We start from the raw sequence: 18,763 nt of genomic DNA, 5'->3' as shown, positions 1-18,763 counted from the left end.
CGCCTATAAGAAAAAAATCGAAAAACAAAAAATCACCCTGAAAAAAAAGCAATAAGGAGAGTCTCTCTCAATATTAATTTCATTTTCTCAGCCATTTTTCTTTATTTTTTTTGCCAGCAAAGAAGCTAGTCACATGACTTTTTACATCACTTTCATTGGCTGATTTAGTCTGATATTATGTTGCTTTTACAAAATCAACCCTCCTTTGATTGCTTTTTCTAGCAACATGTAGACTAGTGTCCCCTCGGGTTTAGACAAGAACGAACAACAGTTTTTAAAACTAAAATACAATTTTTGTTTTTGGACATTATCAAGACAAGACAGTGGAATTTTCTTTGGTTTTGAATTGTTTTTAACATCACCAACCTATTACCTTGGTTCTAATATATAAACGTTTTATTTTCAGGAAATTGAAAATGGCTGCATCCAAGATTTAATGCACCATGGAGTTCATCTGCACAGGAATTCCCCTGTTAATTCCAAAGTGAGGCAGGTAATATCCTTCCCTTTATTCCTGTTAAAGACCATTTTGAGCCTGTGCTGAAATTCATGTGTATTACATACTGTAGTCCCTCTCTAAACCGGACATGTCGGGAGACAGACAGTAATGTCATCAATGTCTTTGCACATTTTGAGTTACTTCCACAAAGAGAAGCATCGCCAAGGAGTAGAAGAAATGCTATACAGATTATACCAGCCTATAGTATGGCGGGGGCTGAAGGTAAAAGATTTTTATATTGACAAATCTGAAGTGCACTGAAAATTAAGTACACAGAAGATGCCCTACTTTTTCCAATGAGAAAAACAATGTCAAAAGTGTGAGGCAGCAGAGTCTAGTGCCACCATATATTTTGCTTTTATAACACACAAAATTCTGATGGTAATAGCATTTTGAAGTTTTAGAAGCATGTTTTTGTAAAACACAAATCACAGTACTTTAAGGAAGACAAAATACCTCAAACCAACACTGCATTGAGGGAAAGCCCCCATTTGAACGGTTCTGTGGTGCAGTCTGACTAAAAAAACAACAATAAAAACCATTTCATGGAACACCACATGGCCCAATCCTGTAAATATGTTACAGTTTGAATATGCTTGTCTTTGGGTGATATTTTTTATGAAGCGTACAATACAAGTACAAGAAACAGTACAATCATGAAAACAGTTTGATTTATTTTAAATAAAGCCATTAGACAGAATCATAATAGTCAAGCCATGGAGCAGTGTTTGCCCTTCCATCTTTTCGACTGAAGTGGACTGCATTACCAGCTTTTAAAAAAATAAACTAAATAATTAGGCTATACAGTATTTAATTAACTAATCCAGTGTTTCAGAAACGCTAGAAAGGTGAAAAGATTTTTTTTTTCAATTAAACATGGCTTGTTTAGCTTTTAATAAAGTCAAGGAAACCCAATCGGTACCCTTGGTTGTACAGTTTATGTTGGTTTATTAGTGTGTGTGTTCTGTGAGTCATGCATGTTGGTTTTAACAAATTGTTCTCTCTCGGAACAGTACTGTCTATCAGCTGTAGGCATTTTTTTTTATTATTTCATTTATTTTATATTCACTTGTTTTTCCATTTTTGTATTTTATTCCGATGCAACACACAGGACAGGAATTCTGAAGTCTGTGCAAATGCTGCTTTGTTGTTCACTGAAGCATTCCCTGTTCGAGAGCCGAGCTTCGATAATGAGGTCATGGACAGTGAAATCCAGAGACAGTTCGAAGTGCTTTTTGTAAGTCATCTGGTTTTCTCAAGTAGCAGCTTATTAGTGTTCAAAATAAAACATTGGGAGTGTGAGAATAGGAACATACTGTAAAGATCTCCCTATGCTGAAATAAAACTGTCTTTGTTTGTTTTTGTTTAGAGAATGTCCTGTATAATGACAATTTTGGTGCTAATGAAAATGCATTTTGGAAGGAAAAACAGGAGTCTTATAATGTATGGTAGTGCTAATTTGGGTTCTGTGAAACATAGTGTTAATTCAAGTAAAGTAAACATGCTTTTAAAAAAAATGTTGTTTTAAATGTTATTAATTTAATGAAATTGACTGAAATTGACTCCTGTGAGCCAAAGCATATATGCATTAATGTAAATGTGGGTATTTTCCAAGTTGGCAGGTAATGCATGGGAAACATACAATGACCTCCTTGTTTCAGAGTCTTCTTGAAGACCCTCAGCCTCTAGTTCGTTCGACAGGGGTACTTGGTGTATGCAGAATAGCTACCAAGTACTGGGACATAATCCCCCCCACCATCCTCACAGACTTCCTTAAAAAGCTGATTGACCTGGCTTCTGACGTAAGCTCTGCTGATGTCCGCTGTTCTGTCTTTAAGGTATATTGGAGATTTCTTGTATATCTTTATTATTAGTGTGGCCATAATTATATTATTAGTATCAGTCTGGATGAACTTTTGTTTTTAAAATTTAACCACCACAGCAATATTTTAGTGAATTTTTCTCTCATTCAGTTGTCCGATCTGATTTGGTCTTTGTGTTTGTTTTTTTTTTTTTTTTTGTGAGGCATGGTCCAGGTCTGAGTGAGTCATTTGTTTTAGCAAAAATTGGAATAGACTCTAATTCAGCAGCTATAATCACAGGCCACTTCGGTGATGGAAATAAGACTCCCATTGCAGAGCAGTTTGATGGTTTTACTGTGAGTTTAGTAAGACACACCTGAGCTTGTTACCTATACACTGTGGTAAATCAAGCTTGTATTAAAAACTGCTATGCAATAAGACATTGTATAGCTGTTAAAATAAAAATTGCCACAGTAAAGTGAATCTCTATATTTGAAGAGGCTGCATGTGTCCAACAGTTTGTTTTCATGGATGGGCCGCTTGCATTTCCCCTTGTTTTCTTAAGCATTCTGATGTCTTCAGTTGTGGCCTGTGTGACTCATATGGTTTATAGATTCTTAGCTCATAATGGCCTACTCCTATTGCTATATAAAGCTGTAACTGCCTTTCCTGCCTATTTTAAATGTTGAACCCGACTGAACCGGGGAAGATCAAACACTTTAGATATCTTTAGACTACTGAAAGCATTTATAATAAGTCCCATGTTGTTAAATGCAAAACGTGTATGCTCTGGTGGTTTAAACTGTGCTTGCTGTAAGCATGTTGCCTTCACGGTGTAAATTAGATTTTTGAAGCCCTGTCCCTTTGAAACATGGACTTCTTTTTTTACATTCAAAACCGTTACTTGTTTTTGTCCTGTTGCATTAACTTAATGTAGAGCAGGAGTGTCAAACTCCAGTCCTCGAGGGCTGCAGGGCCTTCTGGCTTTCATTCCAACTTGAGGTCTCAATTAACTTCATTGATTTATTTGTTCAATATGTTTTTTAAAGTCTTTTAAAGCTGATTAAAAATGCACTTGATTTAAGGTACACGACATTTCAAGTCTTGGAGAGAAGTGTTATGCATAGTTTTTTTTTTTTTTTTAATGTATCTCGTAAAGCGCACTTTGAAAGGCGGTAAGGCACTATATAAAATAGATAGATTAATTAAATGTGTCTAATTAATCAAATAATTAGACCAATTAAGTAAGAGCTCAGGTGGAATGAAAGCCAGAAGACACTGCGGCCCCCTCCAGGAGCTGAGTTCAACACCCCTGATTAGATTAACTCAATGTATTTTGTTACCTGGTCTTTTTTTTTTCTTTCCTTTTGAATAATTTTTTTAGTGCATGGCAATGGTCATGGAAAACAAGCTAAGCCACCCATTGCTTGAGCAGCTCTTCCCAACTCTGAAAAACAGCCTTCATGACAATTCAGAGAAGGTGGCGTGGCCTTTGTGGATCTCCTGCAGAAAATTAAAGCTGTCAGAGCGGCCAAGGTAAGATGAATAAGATCTGGATCCCATTTGTCACAAACAAAAACTAGCTGACTAACATTTCCCATGATGAAGCTGGCACATGAGACAAGAAGGAAATAAGGACTTATTAAACGGCAGCACCTGGTGTCCTCAGCAGAAGATTTGAACCCCTTTAGTTTCAATGAAGAATCTCTGTAGGGTTTCCAGGGTTGATGGTTAGGTCGGTTTTGTCCTGTTTTGTAAATTGTCATTTGTATCAGATTCTGAATGTGCTTGTCAGTGTTATGAGCTGTTGCCCTGTTTGTTCTTTTTACATTACCTGTGTGTCTGTCTGATAATCGCTGCTTATTGCAGCAGGGGAGACATGGATATTTAAGATTCTTGTAAGCAAATGTTAAAAAATGTATCCATCCCACCAGACACGAATGGGCTATAGGTGGTGTGGTTGGTTTTGCTAGAAATTGTTTGCGGTCTAAAGATTACTTGATTAGACTATAGATTTTTTTTCTTTCTTATATTTACAGTTTTGGAAAGTGTGCCCGATGGAACATCTTCTGGCCCGGCTTGAGACAGATTCCCGGCCAGTCACCAGGCGGATTGTGAACCTTCTTTCCAACTCTCTTCTTCCCGTTAACCAATCGGAAGAAGTTTGGTGTGAGCGTTCTGTTACTCTCATACAGATGAATCCCATGGCAGCAAGAGTTTTACCAATATGCCCACGAACATACTGCTCCTACAAATATAGGTGAGGGCAGAAAATCACTGCGTACATTCAGCTGAGAGGGGACGTGAAGTAAAGCACTATGACTCTATGTAGCCACACCATCACAGTCGGATGTCAAGACCCTTGCACAGGGAAGAGGCTGGATGTAGTACAAAGCGGGAAAAACTAATCTTTTGGTTCCAGCTATTTGATCTTGTAGAGCAGATATATTTTTCCTGAGAATTGGTATAGTCTCACAAATATGGTCCGACCAGACGAATAAGATATATCTGCCACACAATGAGACAAGCTTTTTACCTTCTATTTATTAAAAGTCATCTAAATGTAGTAATCGGTATTTATTGCAGCAAAGCTGATGCTCACAATTCGCCGATCCTTAAATGCTCGTATTTAGAGAACAGCCAGAGAAGACAAAGATGATGCTGAAAACAGTAACAAGGAGAATACAAGTGTTAGTTGTTTGTTACTGTAAATACAGTATAATTGTAAATCACGAAAAACTACTCGCTTCTAAATCTTTTGTAGTCATTTTTGTATTACTTTAGTATAAATACATGTTAATTTGGATTCACATGTTGTTTCTTTCTGACTTTATGTGAACGAAAAGACACACATTTGCCCGTTTTCCCATTGGAAATAGTGAGATTTTGAAATATCACTGTCCTGGTCACAAAAGCAAAGTTTGTGGGGAATAATAGCCATTTTCTAGGACTTGAAAGGACTTACCTCTTCTGAAAAACACTGTTGCGTGGACAATTGAGAAGGTGCTGCCATTCTTAATAAATCCAATGTGTGAAGATGAAGCATCAGAACAGAAGACTCTGGTTGCAAAACAGGCTGTTGAAGTATGTTTATCTTCTCCCATCCTTTGTGTGTAATTCATAGCTGTATTAGAATGTATAATGCCCATATACATTCATATACAAAAAGACTCCTCCAATATATATTTCCATGAACACAGTAACTTTGTTCTTTCTAGTGATACTTGCTCACACAGGGCTTCTGTAATTCTGCCTTTTGAACTGTTAAGAATGTAAATTGGTTGTAAAGAATAAGAAGCGATATTTGACGACTTAGTTTACTTTCTTTAACCCTTTGCAGTCCTATTTCGGACCAGGTCCGACATTGCAATTTTCCCTTTCCTATCCAATGTTGGACCTTGTCCGACATCATCAGATATACATAAAGCACAGTTCTTTAGTCACTTTTTTCTCCAGAAAAAGACGAGAAATTTCAATGGCCGAGTGAGGCTGATAGGAGCCGAATGAAACCGAAAAAAAAGCCCCATCCACTAGAGAGATAACACGGACACAACAAAGGAGGTGGCTGCTTCTGCATCCAGCGCTCAGAGAATATCACAGACACCTGCAGAGCTTTCTGAGGTGTTATAGTAATAAAATAATGACTTGGATCGCATTATTGAGGAGTTTGGTGATTTAAAATGAGTGATCAGGAGAGGATTTATCAGTATGCACGTCTATAAATAGAGATGTGAAAAATACAGCGAACAAGGGATGGGGCAAAAATAGGGGTGAGATGTGAACAATATAGCGACAAAGATGCAGTACTGAGTGTCTGTTTGCGATTCAAGTGGGTATGTGGTTGTTTTAATGGCAGGCTTGAAGATACGATTTTCTTTTCCATGCAGCACTTGAAGGACTCCAAACTTGCTTTTAATGAATGTCTGGGACTTGCTCTAAACTAGTTAAACAGTAATCTTAGTTTATTTGCATTTACATTTGTTTATAATAGTCTCAATTTTTAAATGTTGACATAACAGTAATGTATAAAATGTAACCTTTGCTAAAATATGTATATAAAAATGCATTTAAGAAGGCATATTGTGTTGTAAATGGTTTAGTAATACAACATATGACTTGTACATAATAGTACATTTTTCTTTTATAAATGTCCAGCTGATAAGGAAGAATTTGTTTGAAGATAATTATTCAAGCTCTGTACACACATACACACTGTCTTTGTTATCATCAGTCCAGTGGTTTATCATGCGTGTGTTCTACCATTCACAGAGAGGGGATACATGTGTCTGCCGTTGCTCCTCTCTGTCCTCAAGGAGATTACTGAGAACTGCCTGGCCCTGACTGTTCAAAACCAAAACGAGGACCTGCTGGTTCTCCTTAACATCGCCCAGAATGTCTTCCAAAAAATCCTTGAAACAGCTGCGCGCAGACTGAGGAAGCAGCGTGAAGAGGCCTTGCAGGTATGCCCTTTTTAAAATTAAGTATAGGAGACATTATAATTAATGTGTATTTTTTAAATTTAGTCGTCGCCAATGGATTTTTTGTAGCCAATTGTATTGATCTCAGTCCACTGCTGCAACCCCCGCATCGACTTCGCACAGCGGCGGCAGACACATGCGTCCTCGAAACTGTAGTTCCATTGCGAAGCCATCAGACCTTTTGGTGCCGAAGGACAACACATATTCAAATGGCTCCACAGCAGACCTGCAGACCCCTTGCCGGCAACAGGAGTCACTAGTACGTGGTGAACCCTCCCTACCCAGGCAGCGCTCTGCCAATTGTGCGCTGTCTGTCCCCTGGGAACTCGCAGTCGGCAAATGATCTAGTCTGAATACGAACCAGTGATCTCCAGGCTATTTGGCGCATCCTGCACACCACGTGGAACGCCTTTACCGAATCTTGCACACCACGTGGAACGCCTTTACCGAATGTGCCACTCGGGAGCCCCTAAAATGTGTATTATGTGCATCCCCTTTCCTTGGTAATGATGACAGTCTTTATCTGGTCAGGATTAGACTTTGACAGGTTGTAGGCTTTGAGCTCCTACAGTTCCGTCTGTCCTTGCAAGAAATTACGTATTCCTACGTGTTTTTAATACTACTCTTGTTTTGTTTTCTAGTTGCTCCATTCTGCTCAGGTGATGCTTGTAGATTTTATTAATGTCGTTTTCTTGTGGTACCGACGACTGTAATGTGATTTTTCTGGAATACTGTATGTATATTGTTGACGAAGTGCCTCGTTTTAGTCTTGCCTGTAGAATTAACATTGCGCCAGTGATTCTGATTTGGTTTCAGATTTTGCATGCGGAGGAGCTAACCCCCCTGAGACAGTTCAAGACCTGCCTCCACTTTCAAGCACATTACTTGCAATTATTATGAAATCTCCAAGTCTGATCAGGTAATGGAAGAGGATTTTTACATTTCTAGCAGAATATCCTCATCATCCTCATGATAAATCCTCAGTAAAACTGTCCTATTGCAGTAAATGATACAACGTTGTGCGCTGCATCCCAGTAAGGGAAGGTTGTATGAATTTTCAAACCTGCTGCTGCTGCACCTACTACTGCCACAATCTCATATTTTATGCTGACGGCTTTATTTTCAGTATAGTTGACACTGCTTGGGCTAAAACTAATGGCATCCTTCATGCTGACCTGTGATCAACATTAACCCTTTCCTGATGGCATTTTTGTCAAAGCCTTATTGTATATTTCAGAAACCTATATGGTATAGTCACTTCATTTACAGGGTTGTGTGAACATTGCATTCTAAGTGTGTTGCTGACCAGGGTAGTAACCTATTTTTTTTAGGTCATTTCTTTGCGAGTTAAATGAGTCTGATTCTGAAGCAAGGTGTTGTTGGATTGACTGCAGTCCTGTGCATCTTAACAGTGGTCAGGCAGGGTGAGTTTATGCCTTGCATCCTGCATTCTATTCATTTGTCTGGATTTATGTAAGAATAATAGATTGGAGAAATATTCCACGGATTAATATTAATCCTTTACCTTTTTCCCAATTAAGCATGAATCTTAATTTAGATTTTTCTAATCTGTCTTCATGTTGAAGGGCAATGGAGAATGAAATCTCTTTTATGGCTGGGATTTGAAGCCCATATTTGTGAACCCCATTCTTTTGAGAATGTTCCCAAGTAACTTAATCGGCATTAAATTACATTACATACATTACATGTAAATTACATTAACTGATGGCTTTAAAAGAAATGTTAATTACATTTTGCCTTTGCCCACACCAGTGCTTTGGCAGCATTAACTCTCTACCATACCATATATGGCACCCAATTGTACTAGTACTTACATCAGCTTGTACTTGCACTGAACTGCTCAATCAACTACTGCTCCTAACACCAACTACATACTGTACATTGTATTTGATTTTACTCTTATAGGCAACCATACTCACATTTTTTGTAATTTGTTCTTTTTTTAAATCATTCTCATCCATTTATCATACTGTCTTCATACTGGACTTTACTCATAAACAAATATTTACTATCGGTTTTAACTGCTTTTAGTCAAACTCGCTCTTACTTATAACTTACTGTGTTCTTTATTTTGCTCTTACTTGAATTTGATCTTATTGTACTTTCGTAACTGTTCTAATCTATTGTGATGTTTTATAATGTGATATTTTATAATGCAATACTTGATACTGTGATATTTTGTAACAATTGTAAGTCACCCTGGATAAGGGTGGCTGCTAATAAATAATTTAAATAAATAATAACAATTAACTGTTTTCTGAAAAGGACTGGTCATGACTTTTATGAAAACTGTAGAACATAATAGCAGAACCTAATACATTAAATGTTATTACATGTTTGTTTGCACAATTTTAAACAGTTTAATGCACTTTGTTGTTCTTTTCTTTAGATAAATGTAAAGGATCTGATATTAAGAGTTCTGCAGCCTCAGTTCATATCAAACTGCAAAAGTATTATGAAGTTATGGCCGAAGCAAGTGATAGTATTGAAAGGTAAAGTGTCAACTACAGGGGTACAAACAGGTATTGATTAATAAAAAATGTAAAAATGAATCCTTTAAATCCCTGCCCAGTGTGGCAAGAAACTCAATTTGGCAGTGCTATGACAAGCATTTTATTTTGTCGGAGCCCTGTATAAAATAGTTCAAATAGGTAGTCAAATCTATTGTTTTTTTGTTCTATAAAAGGGGGTTGGCCTTTTACACATTCTGAAACTCAGTAAACACTAGCAGAGATGTCAAAGATGACTCTGTCCTCTCCAGGTTGTGCTTGTGTCAAGGTTAAAAATACTTCCATTAACCTTGGAATAATTTCAGTTGTGAATATTTCCTTTAGCAGGAAAATACAATTTCAGGTAAAGTTTGGATACTTCAGGTTACAGTGGTAGCCATACACACAGTCTTTTTGCTCTCCTGTTTTTAATTGAAGGTACTTTCTTTTCTTTTCTTTACAGAGCAATATATGAATCAGCTCTTAAGATTGGAAATTACATCTTGTAGCCATGATGTGATTTGTGTGCAATGCATTTATGTTTAAGAAAATATTTTATGTATGTAATCAGAAAACAACCAAATTGATTTTACTATAAAGTAAGCATTGTTCTACGTAGTTAATATGTAATGATTAAAGGAATAATGATTAATATATATATATATAATATATATATATATATATATATATATATATATATATATATATATATATATATATATATATATATATATATATATAAAATAAAAATTGGAAAAAGTCATATTGACATACCATACCTAACCATGTAGGTTAAGCGACAACAAGAATATCTATGACTTGTGGGTGTGTTCAGTTTGTTTGTTTTTTATGCAGTACAACAAAACATGTGATTGTTACTTCTTTCCAGTATTGCTTCATCACATAGAAAAAAATCAACACTGAACTGCTTCAATGCCACTATTTATAGCAACAAAAACCAATCAAGCTGTTTTGAAGTTGATCTGAATGTACAGTTTCAAAGAAGTTTGTTGCAGTGAAGGGTATTTCTATGTTGGCCAGATTATTTTTATACTTGCATTTATTAATGTGTTGATAAAACTTTGACCTAAGCCCTTTCTCATACAGTAAATATATTACAAAAATATATCCATTGCTTTTTTTGTGTTATTTTGGTATTTTTATGAAGATGATACATTGTGACAATCCGTGCAAGTCATTGAATTTCTGGACATGAGAATAATGGTGTCAAGGAACTAGGAATTATGATAGCTTTGCGTTATTTGTGCTGAGAAGTGTTCGTACATTATAGATGTGCTTTTTAGTCAAGTGAATTGTAGTGGGCTGTGTTTGTTGTTGAAATATGACCAGTATATAGTAATTGGAAGTTTAGGATGTTGAAATATTATTGTATTTATTCTACTACATTCTGTAACTATTACAATGCTGGCCTGTGAAACAAACTATATTATGATGTACTTGGTCTAAGTGTAACATCGGTGGCAGCGTGTTGCATGACACATTAATGGGGATGCATAGAATTTGCTCTTAGAAAAAGCATTATGCTATTTTAAGAAAATGTTTCATAAAAAATAAAGAAACTGACCTGTATCCTCAAATTTGATGTGCAATTGCATTCCCTTATTGTTTAATGGTGTTTACAATCATTCTGAGTGGGATTGTGTTTCTCTAAAACTGTCTTCACATGGCGGCAGGAATACATTGGTAATGGTTGTGGTATTTCACAGTATGCCTGGAAAACCGCTTATCCAGTGGTAAAGAAACTTGTAATTAATGTCAGTGGGTGTTTGATTCTGGGGATGTATGGGTGTGTCTGTTCAGACATGTGTTCACCTGTATTCCACACATTTTTACATGTATTTTAAGAAGACGAGAAGTTATTTCACTTGCTAATGTAAATTAGTCATTTTTTAATACTAACACCTGATTTGTTGCCAAATGACATCTAGGTCATTGCCATTTCTTATTCTGTACTGTTCTGTACATGCTGTTAACATACGTCATGGACATTCACTTTTTTGTAATACTCATGGTTTGGATTTTAAATATACATCGCCTGGTACGGCTGTACGTTACCAACCTACTTGCTTGGAGCTTGTTAATCTTTATCAGCCTGCTGTGTTCAAACTGCCACCTGACTTCACTGGAATGAGAAAGAGTGTTCAGTCCTCTCACTAAGGATTCTACAGACAAGCTCAAAAACAGGTAAAGACAAAAAAATAATAACCATATTGGAGCAGCAGAACCTAGAAGCACCCAGTGTTTGCAGATACCATACAACTGTAGTAGAAAAATAAAAAATAAGCAATTAAAATGTAATTTGAATGTACAAGGGCTTTGTTTCTGCTCTGCTGCAATACAAATATATTAAACATGTATACGGAATTCTGGCTTTGCATACAAATTGTGCCTAAGTCCTTCAGTTCGGTTTGGGAATTGACAAGAAAAAAAAAAATGTGGTAACCTGCGAAACAGTTTAATTGTTAGTCTATGGGGTGGTGACTGCAGATTACAAAGACAAAATAGAGCTTGATTATCTGAAGAAATGCCAGGTCCTTTTAAGTGAAAGCTTATTAATTGCTCTCTTGATTATCTAAAACTCCAATACAGTAATCTGAGTTTCCACTTTAAAGCAAGTGTGCTGTGCTTTTGTATTTGTTGTTACAGCGCTGTATGTTTTATTCATCTTATTATTTTACACTAGACTTGCTAACCGTAAAGCCTCCAGTGCTATTTTGGGATTTTTTATGATTGTAGGATTAAAAAGCAATTGAGCCCTGAAACATTTGCGGACAACGCTGCGAACAAACCATTTTTATGGGTAATAGGGTCGGCACACTCAAAGCAAGTGCTGTCTAGAGTTTCTGACAGCCAATATCAAAGGTTCAATGATGCTGTGAAAAATGAAAATAGATGATGCGCAGAACTACTGTAGTGCATGTAATTTATCGAAGCAGCTGGCATATTTTTTGCAAAACAGTATATTAAATTAAATGTTACATTACCACAAAAAGCATTGGCAAAAGCTGTCATCAGCATAAAAATTAGTTTGACCAAGCCATTAGTGACACACACCCTTGTGGACACTAGGTCTCATTGTTTGCCTCAAGCAAAGTTTGCCTATGGCAGAGTTACATTAATTCATATCATGAAAATATTCAGACTTTGTTTTTCATATATTACTGACACCCATTCTTTACTTGGATTTTGTAATTGCATCGTTATTTTACAGCTGCAGTTTTTGGATAACTGAATAATGCCGCTGGTTCAGCTAAACTGTGCATATGAATAACTCATCAGATTAAACACATGTATTTCCCATTTGTCATTAAAATAACAAACATGCTGTACACACAGTTTGCTATTTTAGCATCCAGATGTTTGGAATCATCATCCTAATATACACAGCAGGTTAGTAAAAGGGTGGACAGTAAATAATAAAACGCCACATCCCTGTTCAGCTGTTCCTTAATATAAAATGTGCTGTTTTATGCCCCAGTTCGGTATTCCAGAGCACTAAATATTCTCCAGTATTGTGATTGGACTTGTGCAGGAATCAGGTATCTATGGAAGGCCATCCTGGTCAAAAAACATGTTTCAAATATTTAGTATGCATTCTAATTTGACTTTAGTACGTGTTGTAATTCTAATTATTACACACATTAGTTTGGCCAATGAGATCACTGAAAATTAAATGAGAACCAATGAAATTAAACAAAATAGTTTGTGTAATGAATTATCCAATTAAAACTTGCCTTACATCTGCTATTCCCGCCCACTTCGTGGGTAAAGTCTAATGAAAGATGGTGTGGCAGAGCACAGTTCCGCCCTTTAGAAATTGGCAGGGATGGGGTTAAATTCCCCTACCTGCCTTGGTTCATTGTGTTCAGGTGGCTGGGGTTGATTAGATGGTTAGTTTAATTAATGATCAATCAGCGCCCAGCCACCTGACATAAAAGGAGGCCTCTGCTTCTCATTTGAGAGGAGGGAGCTGAGAAAGCAGGTTGGTGGTTGAGTAGCTGTTATTTTGCCCTTGTGCACTTTATTTTTGTGTTTATAATAAAATTGTTACTTTTTTGAACTGCAGACTGTCTCTGGGCCTCTATCCACTCACCAGCCTGCCACACTTGGTGTTAGCATTGGGATAGCGCCACCTAGATGCTCAGAGCAGTTTTTTTTTTTTGTTTGTTTGTTTTGTGGAATTTTTGGGATATTTAAAAAAAAAAAAAAAAAAAAAACATGGGAAAGAAGAGCAGACAGTGGCAAAGGCAGGACAAGCAGCAGCTGAAGAAATGTAAGCTGTTGCAGCCATCGCTGGAGGACCCGGCCAGCCTCTTCTGCTGGTGTTCCTGGTGCGGGAAGGAGGACCATTGTTGGCGGTCCTGCCCAGATGTGCCACCGGCAAACTGGTGTGGCCGGTGTGAGGAGGACGGCCACAACTGGGCAGGATGCCCCTACAACTAGGCCTAGGAAGAGGTGCAGTATTCACCCCGGGCATCAGGGGCCACCCCACTACCTCCAGCACCACCGTCCCAGGAGATCTGAGCCAGAGAGGGGTGAGCCACTTTCCCGAGAGCCCGAGAGGGGTGAGGAGCCGCCGTCGCCCCCAGAGCCCGAGAGGGGTGAGGAGCCGCCGTTGCCCCCAGAGCCCGAGAGGGAGGAGCTATGGCCCAAGGATGCCTGCCTTGCACCGCTTAGGGATGCCACGCCCGCTCCGCTCAGGGGTGACGTATTTGGATCGCCTGGGGTTGCCTGCTGCTCCGCATTGCCTGGGGCTGCTGATGTCTACTTTTTGTTTTTTAGGCCTCCCGAGGGTCCGCTGCTGCCGTCGCCTCCCAAGGGTCTGTTGCCGCCTTCTCCACTAGAAAAGGCCGGGGGGGGGGAGTTGGCCGATTGCGGCCGGTGTACGTTGTACATGGGGGGAGGTGTGTGGCAGAGCACAGCTCTGCCCTTTTAGAAATTGGCAGGGATGGGGTTAAATTCCCCTACCTGCCTGGGTTCATTGTGTTCAGGTGGCTGGGGTTGATTAGATGATTAGTTTAATTAATGATCAATCAGCTCCCAGCCACCAGACATAAAAGGAGGCCTCTGCTTCTCATTTGAGAGGAGGGAGCTGAGGAAGCAGGTTGGTGTTTGTGGTTGTTTTGTGATTTTTTGGATTTTGATAAATCCAGTGAAGGCATTACCCAGCCTGGAAACTTTATTTTTGTGAGTTTTGGTTTTGCTTTATTTGTGTTTGAGTATCTGTTATTTTGCCCTTGTGCACTTTATTTTTGTGTTTATTTATAATAAAATTGTTATTTTTTTGAACTGCAGACTGCCTCTGGGCCTCTATCCACTCACCCGTCTGCCACAGATGGATAGACCCAGGTTCTCCGAGAGGTCGCTGGCGTATATGCGCTGCTGTAGTGGTGGAGGGGGCTAGAGCAACCCCCCCAACTGTAGCCTCCCCCCTCCAGCCACATGGAGAATGCCCCTGCCCATTTCCAACTTCACCCCTCAGGCAAGATAGGACCTCAGCTCCCAAAATACAGTCCATATTGATCCCTGCCACCCATACTTCATGGCAGATGGTGCAACCACCCAATCGCAGCTGTAGGTCTCCTTTCTCCTGGGCTCTCCCGTGACGGTGCGGATCCGGTCCATGGTGCGTTGGAACCGCAGCAATGCCCTAGGTCCCAGGTAGTTCTTTAGGCTGGGGATATTAGTTTCGTTCACACCACCCACGGGGGCCTTGGTGGTTGTAGGCTTCCCCGGGGTGGTTCCATTCAGTGGGGCCGAAACAAATAGGGCGACGGGTCCCTGCCCCGCACGACCGTCCTCTAATTTTCTGACTCCCGTGAAGACCAGACGCGGAAGGAGGCAAGCTGGGGACAGTGATATGTGGGAGTCCGCTGGGTTGAGTGCTCTTCTGGTAGGTGCTCTTCCTCCCCCATGGCTGCATGAACAAACCTGGTGGTTTGCTTTATCACCCAAAAACCTTCTTGCTCCATTGCCAGCACCAAAGCCTCTTGCATTGTCTCAGGGTGGGCCAGGCGCACCTGGGCATGCAGCTCCCCAGATCCCAGGGCCTCGATGAACTGGTCCCTGGCAAGTTCTTCTTGAACTTCTAGTGGCATGTGGGAGTAAGCCTTCCTTTCCAGTCTGTTTGTTGCAGCCGCTAGCTCCCTAAAGGTCTCGCCAGGCTTCCGCATCCTAGTACTGAGTTCGTTCCACACCAGCCCGGGCAGTTGACTGCTGCCAAAACGTCTGTAGTGCTCGGGTGAGAGTGGTGTAGTCCAGTCTCTGCTCGGGAGCGAGTGTCAGGAGGCAGGGCAGTGTGTCACCGGTGATTTATCATGCTCAGTCCACTCTCCGAGCTGTGCGATGAGCTCCAACTGTGCTTGGAAAGCATCCCAATCGCCTTTTCCACTGTACTTACTTTGGGGGCTTTTGAGCGGCTCCTCTTTCCAACTCCCCAAACTGGCCAGCATATCAGAAACCATCCTGCGGTACAACTGAAGCTCCTACCGATCTGCCACCGGGCAGAGAGGACCTTGGCTTCCTCCAGCTTCACCGAACGATTCTCCATCAATGGAAGTGTCTTCCCGCATGGCAGTCTTCCCACAGCATTGCCCAACTATTTTGCAGGATCCTCCACTGCCAACTTCCACATCTTCCTAGCATCTTCTTCCATCTTTTGCAAGGCATCGTCTGGCAACCCAGCAAGGCCCCATGCAGCAGCAATCATCTTTGGGGTTATCATGGTGATGTGACAAAGCCCACTACTCTGTCACCAATGTAGCCTGTTTGAAGAATGAACACACAAGAACCCAGACGCTGCATTTTAGGCACCAAGGTTTCTATATTAGGCTGCAAAAACAACCATCTTGCATTACAATATTAAAATGTACACAATCAGTCTTTTGTGACTCTATGAAATGTAACTGTTATAGTGTTGTATGTGCAGTATACGATGGGCTTATTTTTGGGGGTATAGCTCCAAGCATGTTCTAATGCAGTTAACTGAAGCTGTTAAGAGGCAATTAACTAATTTAGGACCTAGTTGGAATAAAGACCAGGACTGGAAGTGATCTCGAGGGTAAGAGTTGATATTATAGACCATGGATGATCAGCATGGTTGCCTGCAATAAATACACCACACACTAGATGGCACTATAAAAAAATAAATTAAAAAAAAGCCAGAAAACACTGATAAACAACCAGAATGCATTATAACAGTATGTTTTACCACCTGTAGACTCCCTTAAAAGCCAGCTTCCCATTAAAAATAATTTTATATAGTTGTTATATTTTATACAGAAATATATTGTTTTACTACATGTGTATTTTTTATTTTTTGTTTTTTACAGTGCTATCTAGTGCGTAGTGTTGTTTATTGTTTAGTGATCCGAGTCATCCTTTTAAGCTTGACCAAAATAAGGTTGCCAAAAAATGTAAACGTACTGTATTGCAGTTATTGTGCTTTTAAAAATGAAACATCGCAACACGACCACAATGTCAACACGTGTCCATTAAATGCGATGGCTGTTGCGTAGTGTCTCATTTAATTATGGAAGCCTCAGTGGTGTATTGTCTAGTTCGGTACATAGAAGGAGGCAGACGTTGTAAAATGATTGTAAAGCTTCCCGTGTGTGATTTTTGACTCTATATAAACCCATGCAAATAATAACTTGATTCTGTCAAATGTTAATGTTCAAAAGGTGGTACTGTTGTTTGTGGGATTCAGTAAGCGTTTTGCAAGTTTATACTGGTAGCGCTGCTTTAAATCAGTGGTTTTGTGTGTACAGTATTGAAGCGACTGTATTTTAGTTTGACGTCACGGGATCGGGGCGGGGTCTGGCCGCGGTTGCTGTTCTCAGTGCTGATTCTAGTCGGCTCGGTTAGGTTGACTGCGGGAGTTGAAGCAGAGGCTGACCAGAGAACTCGTTCAACCACCTTCACCCCGTTCATTCTCCCTGCTAAATAAAATAAAATAAAAACACCACAATGGATTGTTAGCGAAAGTGTGCAATGGATCATCAAGAATAATGGATTCGCTTGCCTGCATTATCCTGTTCCTTTCGGCTTTTCATACCCATTCTTCCGCCACTACCGACAGCAAATTCGGTAAGTTGATTCATTTTCTCAAGTAGTCTTAATGTTTACATAGGCAGTGTATAATATACACTGTCTAACGTTGCAGGGTGCATATTGGAATACTTGTTTCATTTTGAAACAGTGTCAGTATTGCATCAGATGCTGTGAGCGTTATTAGTGTAGCTTCCATACAGCACATGTATATGCAGTATCACTATAGGACAACACAGACATTTGAGATGCTGTAAATATGAAATATATAATACCTCCTACCACCAAATCGTATACATGTGAGTCACTGTATATTTGGTACGTCTTGGTTTTATCCGATATCGAAAAGAATAAAATAAAAAAAAAACAAAACATAACGAGATGTTTTGCAGTTTAACGTTGCTTATATAATATATATATATATATATATATATATTATATATATATATATTATTTATTTTTATTTTTACTAAAACACATAATGAATTGGAATGTGACAATATGCAGCGTCATTAAGAATGCCATTTTACATTAAAAACGCGGAATACATTTTGCATGTGCGCATATGTTGGTTAGATGTATTGAGTCTAAATAGTGATTCGTTTAGTCCGGTTTGCAGCGCATGCATTGTGCAAAACATTAAATACTAAACAAACAAACACTGCACGGTGTGACATACATTACAGTAGCTTACGCTTCATCGTGTGTCAGTTTAAGGTGGGACAGGTGCATAAATAAACACAAAGAGAACATGGATAGTAGTCCCAGTGCTGGGTATTATTAAAATTCACGATACAATGCTGTAGTACGTGTGCAGGTATATTTTTAATGAGGTGGATTATTGCAATCTGCAATGCGTTCCTATAAAAGGGATGCTTCAGATAACACTGTAGATAAAAAAAAAAAAATGGTTTCTATAATAGTTAAGGCACTGATGTGTAAACATTGTGATTAAAGAAAGGAAACATCTATTTGACTGATTTTCTGTCTCTAATAAGGCTGTTTTCTTCTGTCATGGTAAGCTAGAAGATCACATACTGTAGTCTTGTAGGCTATATGACTCAATCTGCACTGAAAGGAAATACAGAATTTTTTTTTTAATGTAATATTTGTCTTTTGTTGCGCTGGATAATATGGATGCAGGAGACGCATTGCAAGTTGCAAATTCATTTAATGCAAATGTTATCTGTCAGGACCTTTCCATTTTAATTGGGTGGGTAAGGACCTGCAAAGCTAGCAATAGGGGCCTCTCATGCCCTATATACACAATAAGGTCCTCTCATGCCCTATATACAGTGCTCACATGGCTGGTTTTAGTGCCCAGCTGCTCATGTGTGAGTTATTTCAGGTTGTCCTGGAAGCTGTTTAGAGACAGTAACAGTTTGATGCTTAATATAGATATAT

The 18,763-nt window shown here is 39.1% G+C and overlaps 1 protein-coding gene and 1 pseudogene across 1 annotated transcript in view; both read left to right on the top strand.

Annotated features, from left to right (window-relative positions):
• Positions 1-405: 405 nt before the first annotated feature.
• LOC121314068 lies at positions 406-9,853 on the top strand (annotated as a pseudogene).
• A 7,249-nt stretch (positions 9,854-17,102) lies between these two features.
• LOC121314067 (receptor-type tyrosine-protein phosphatase N2-like) overlaps positions 17,103-18,763 on the top strand; it is a 262,494-nt gene continuing 260,833 nt past the window's right edge. The window contains exon 1 of the mRNA XM_041246887.1: positions 17,103-17,398. Coding sequence (XP_041102821.1) covers positions 17,320-17,398 — 79 coding nt within the window. The 5' untranslated portion in view covers positions 17,103-17,319. The remainder of the gene's footprint in view (positions 17,399-18,763) is intronic.

This window comes from Polyodon spathula, chromosome 4 (genome assembly GCF_017654505.1).
Source record: "Polyodon spathula isolate WHYD16114869_AA chromosome 4, ASM1765450v1, whole genome shotgun sequence".
Taxonomy (NCBI): domain Eukaryota; kingdom Metazoa; phylum Chordata; class Actinopteri; order Acipenseriformes; family Polyodontidae; genus Polyodon; species Polyodon spathula.
This window is presented reverse-complemented; position numbering and strand designations above follow the sequence as displayed.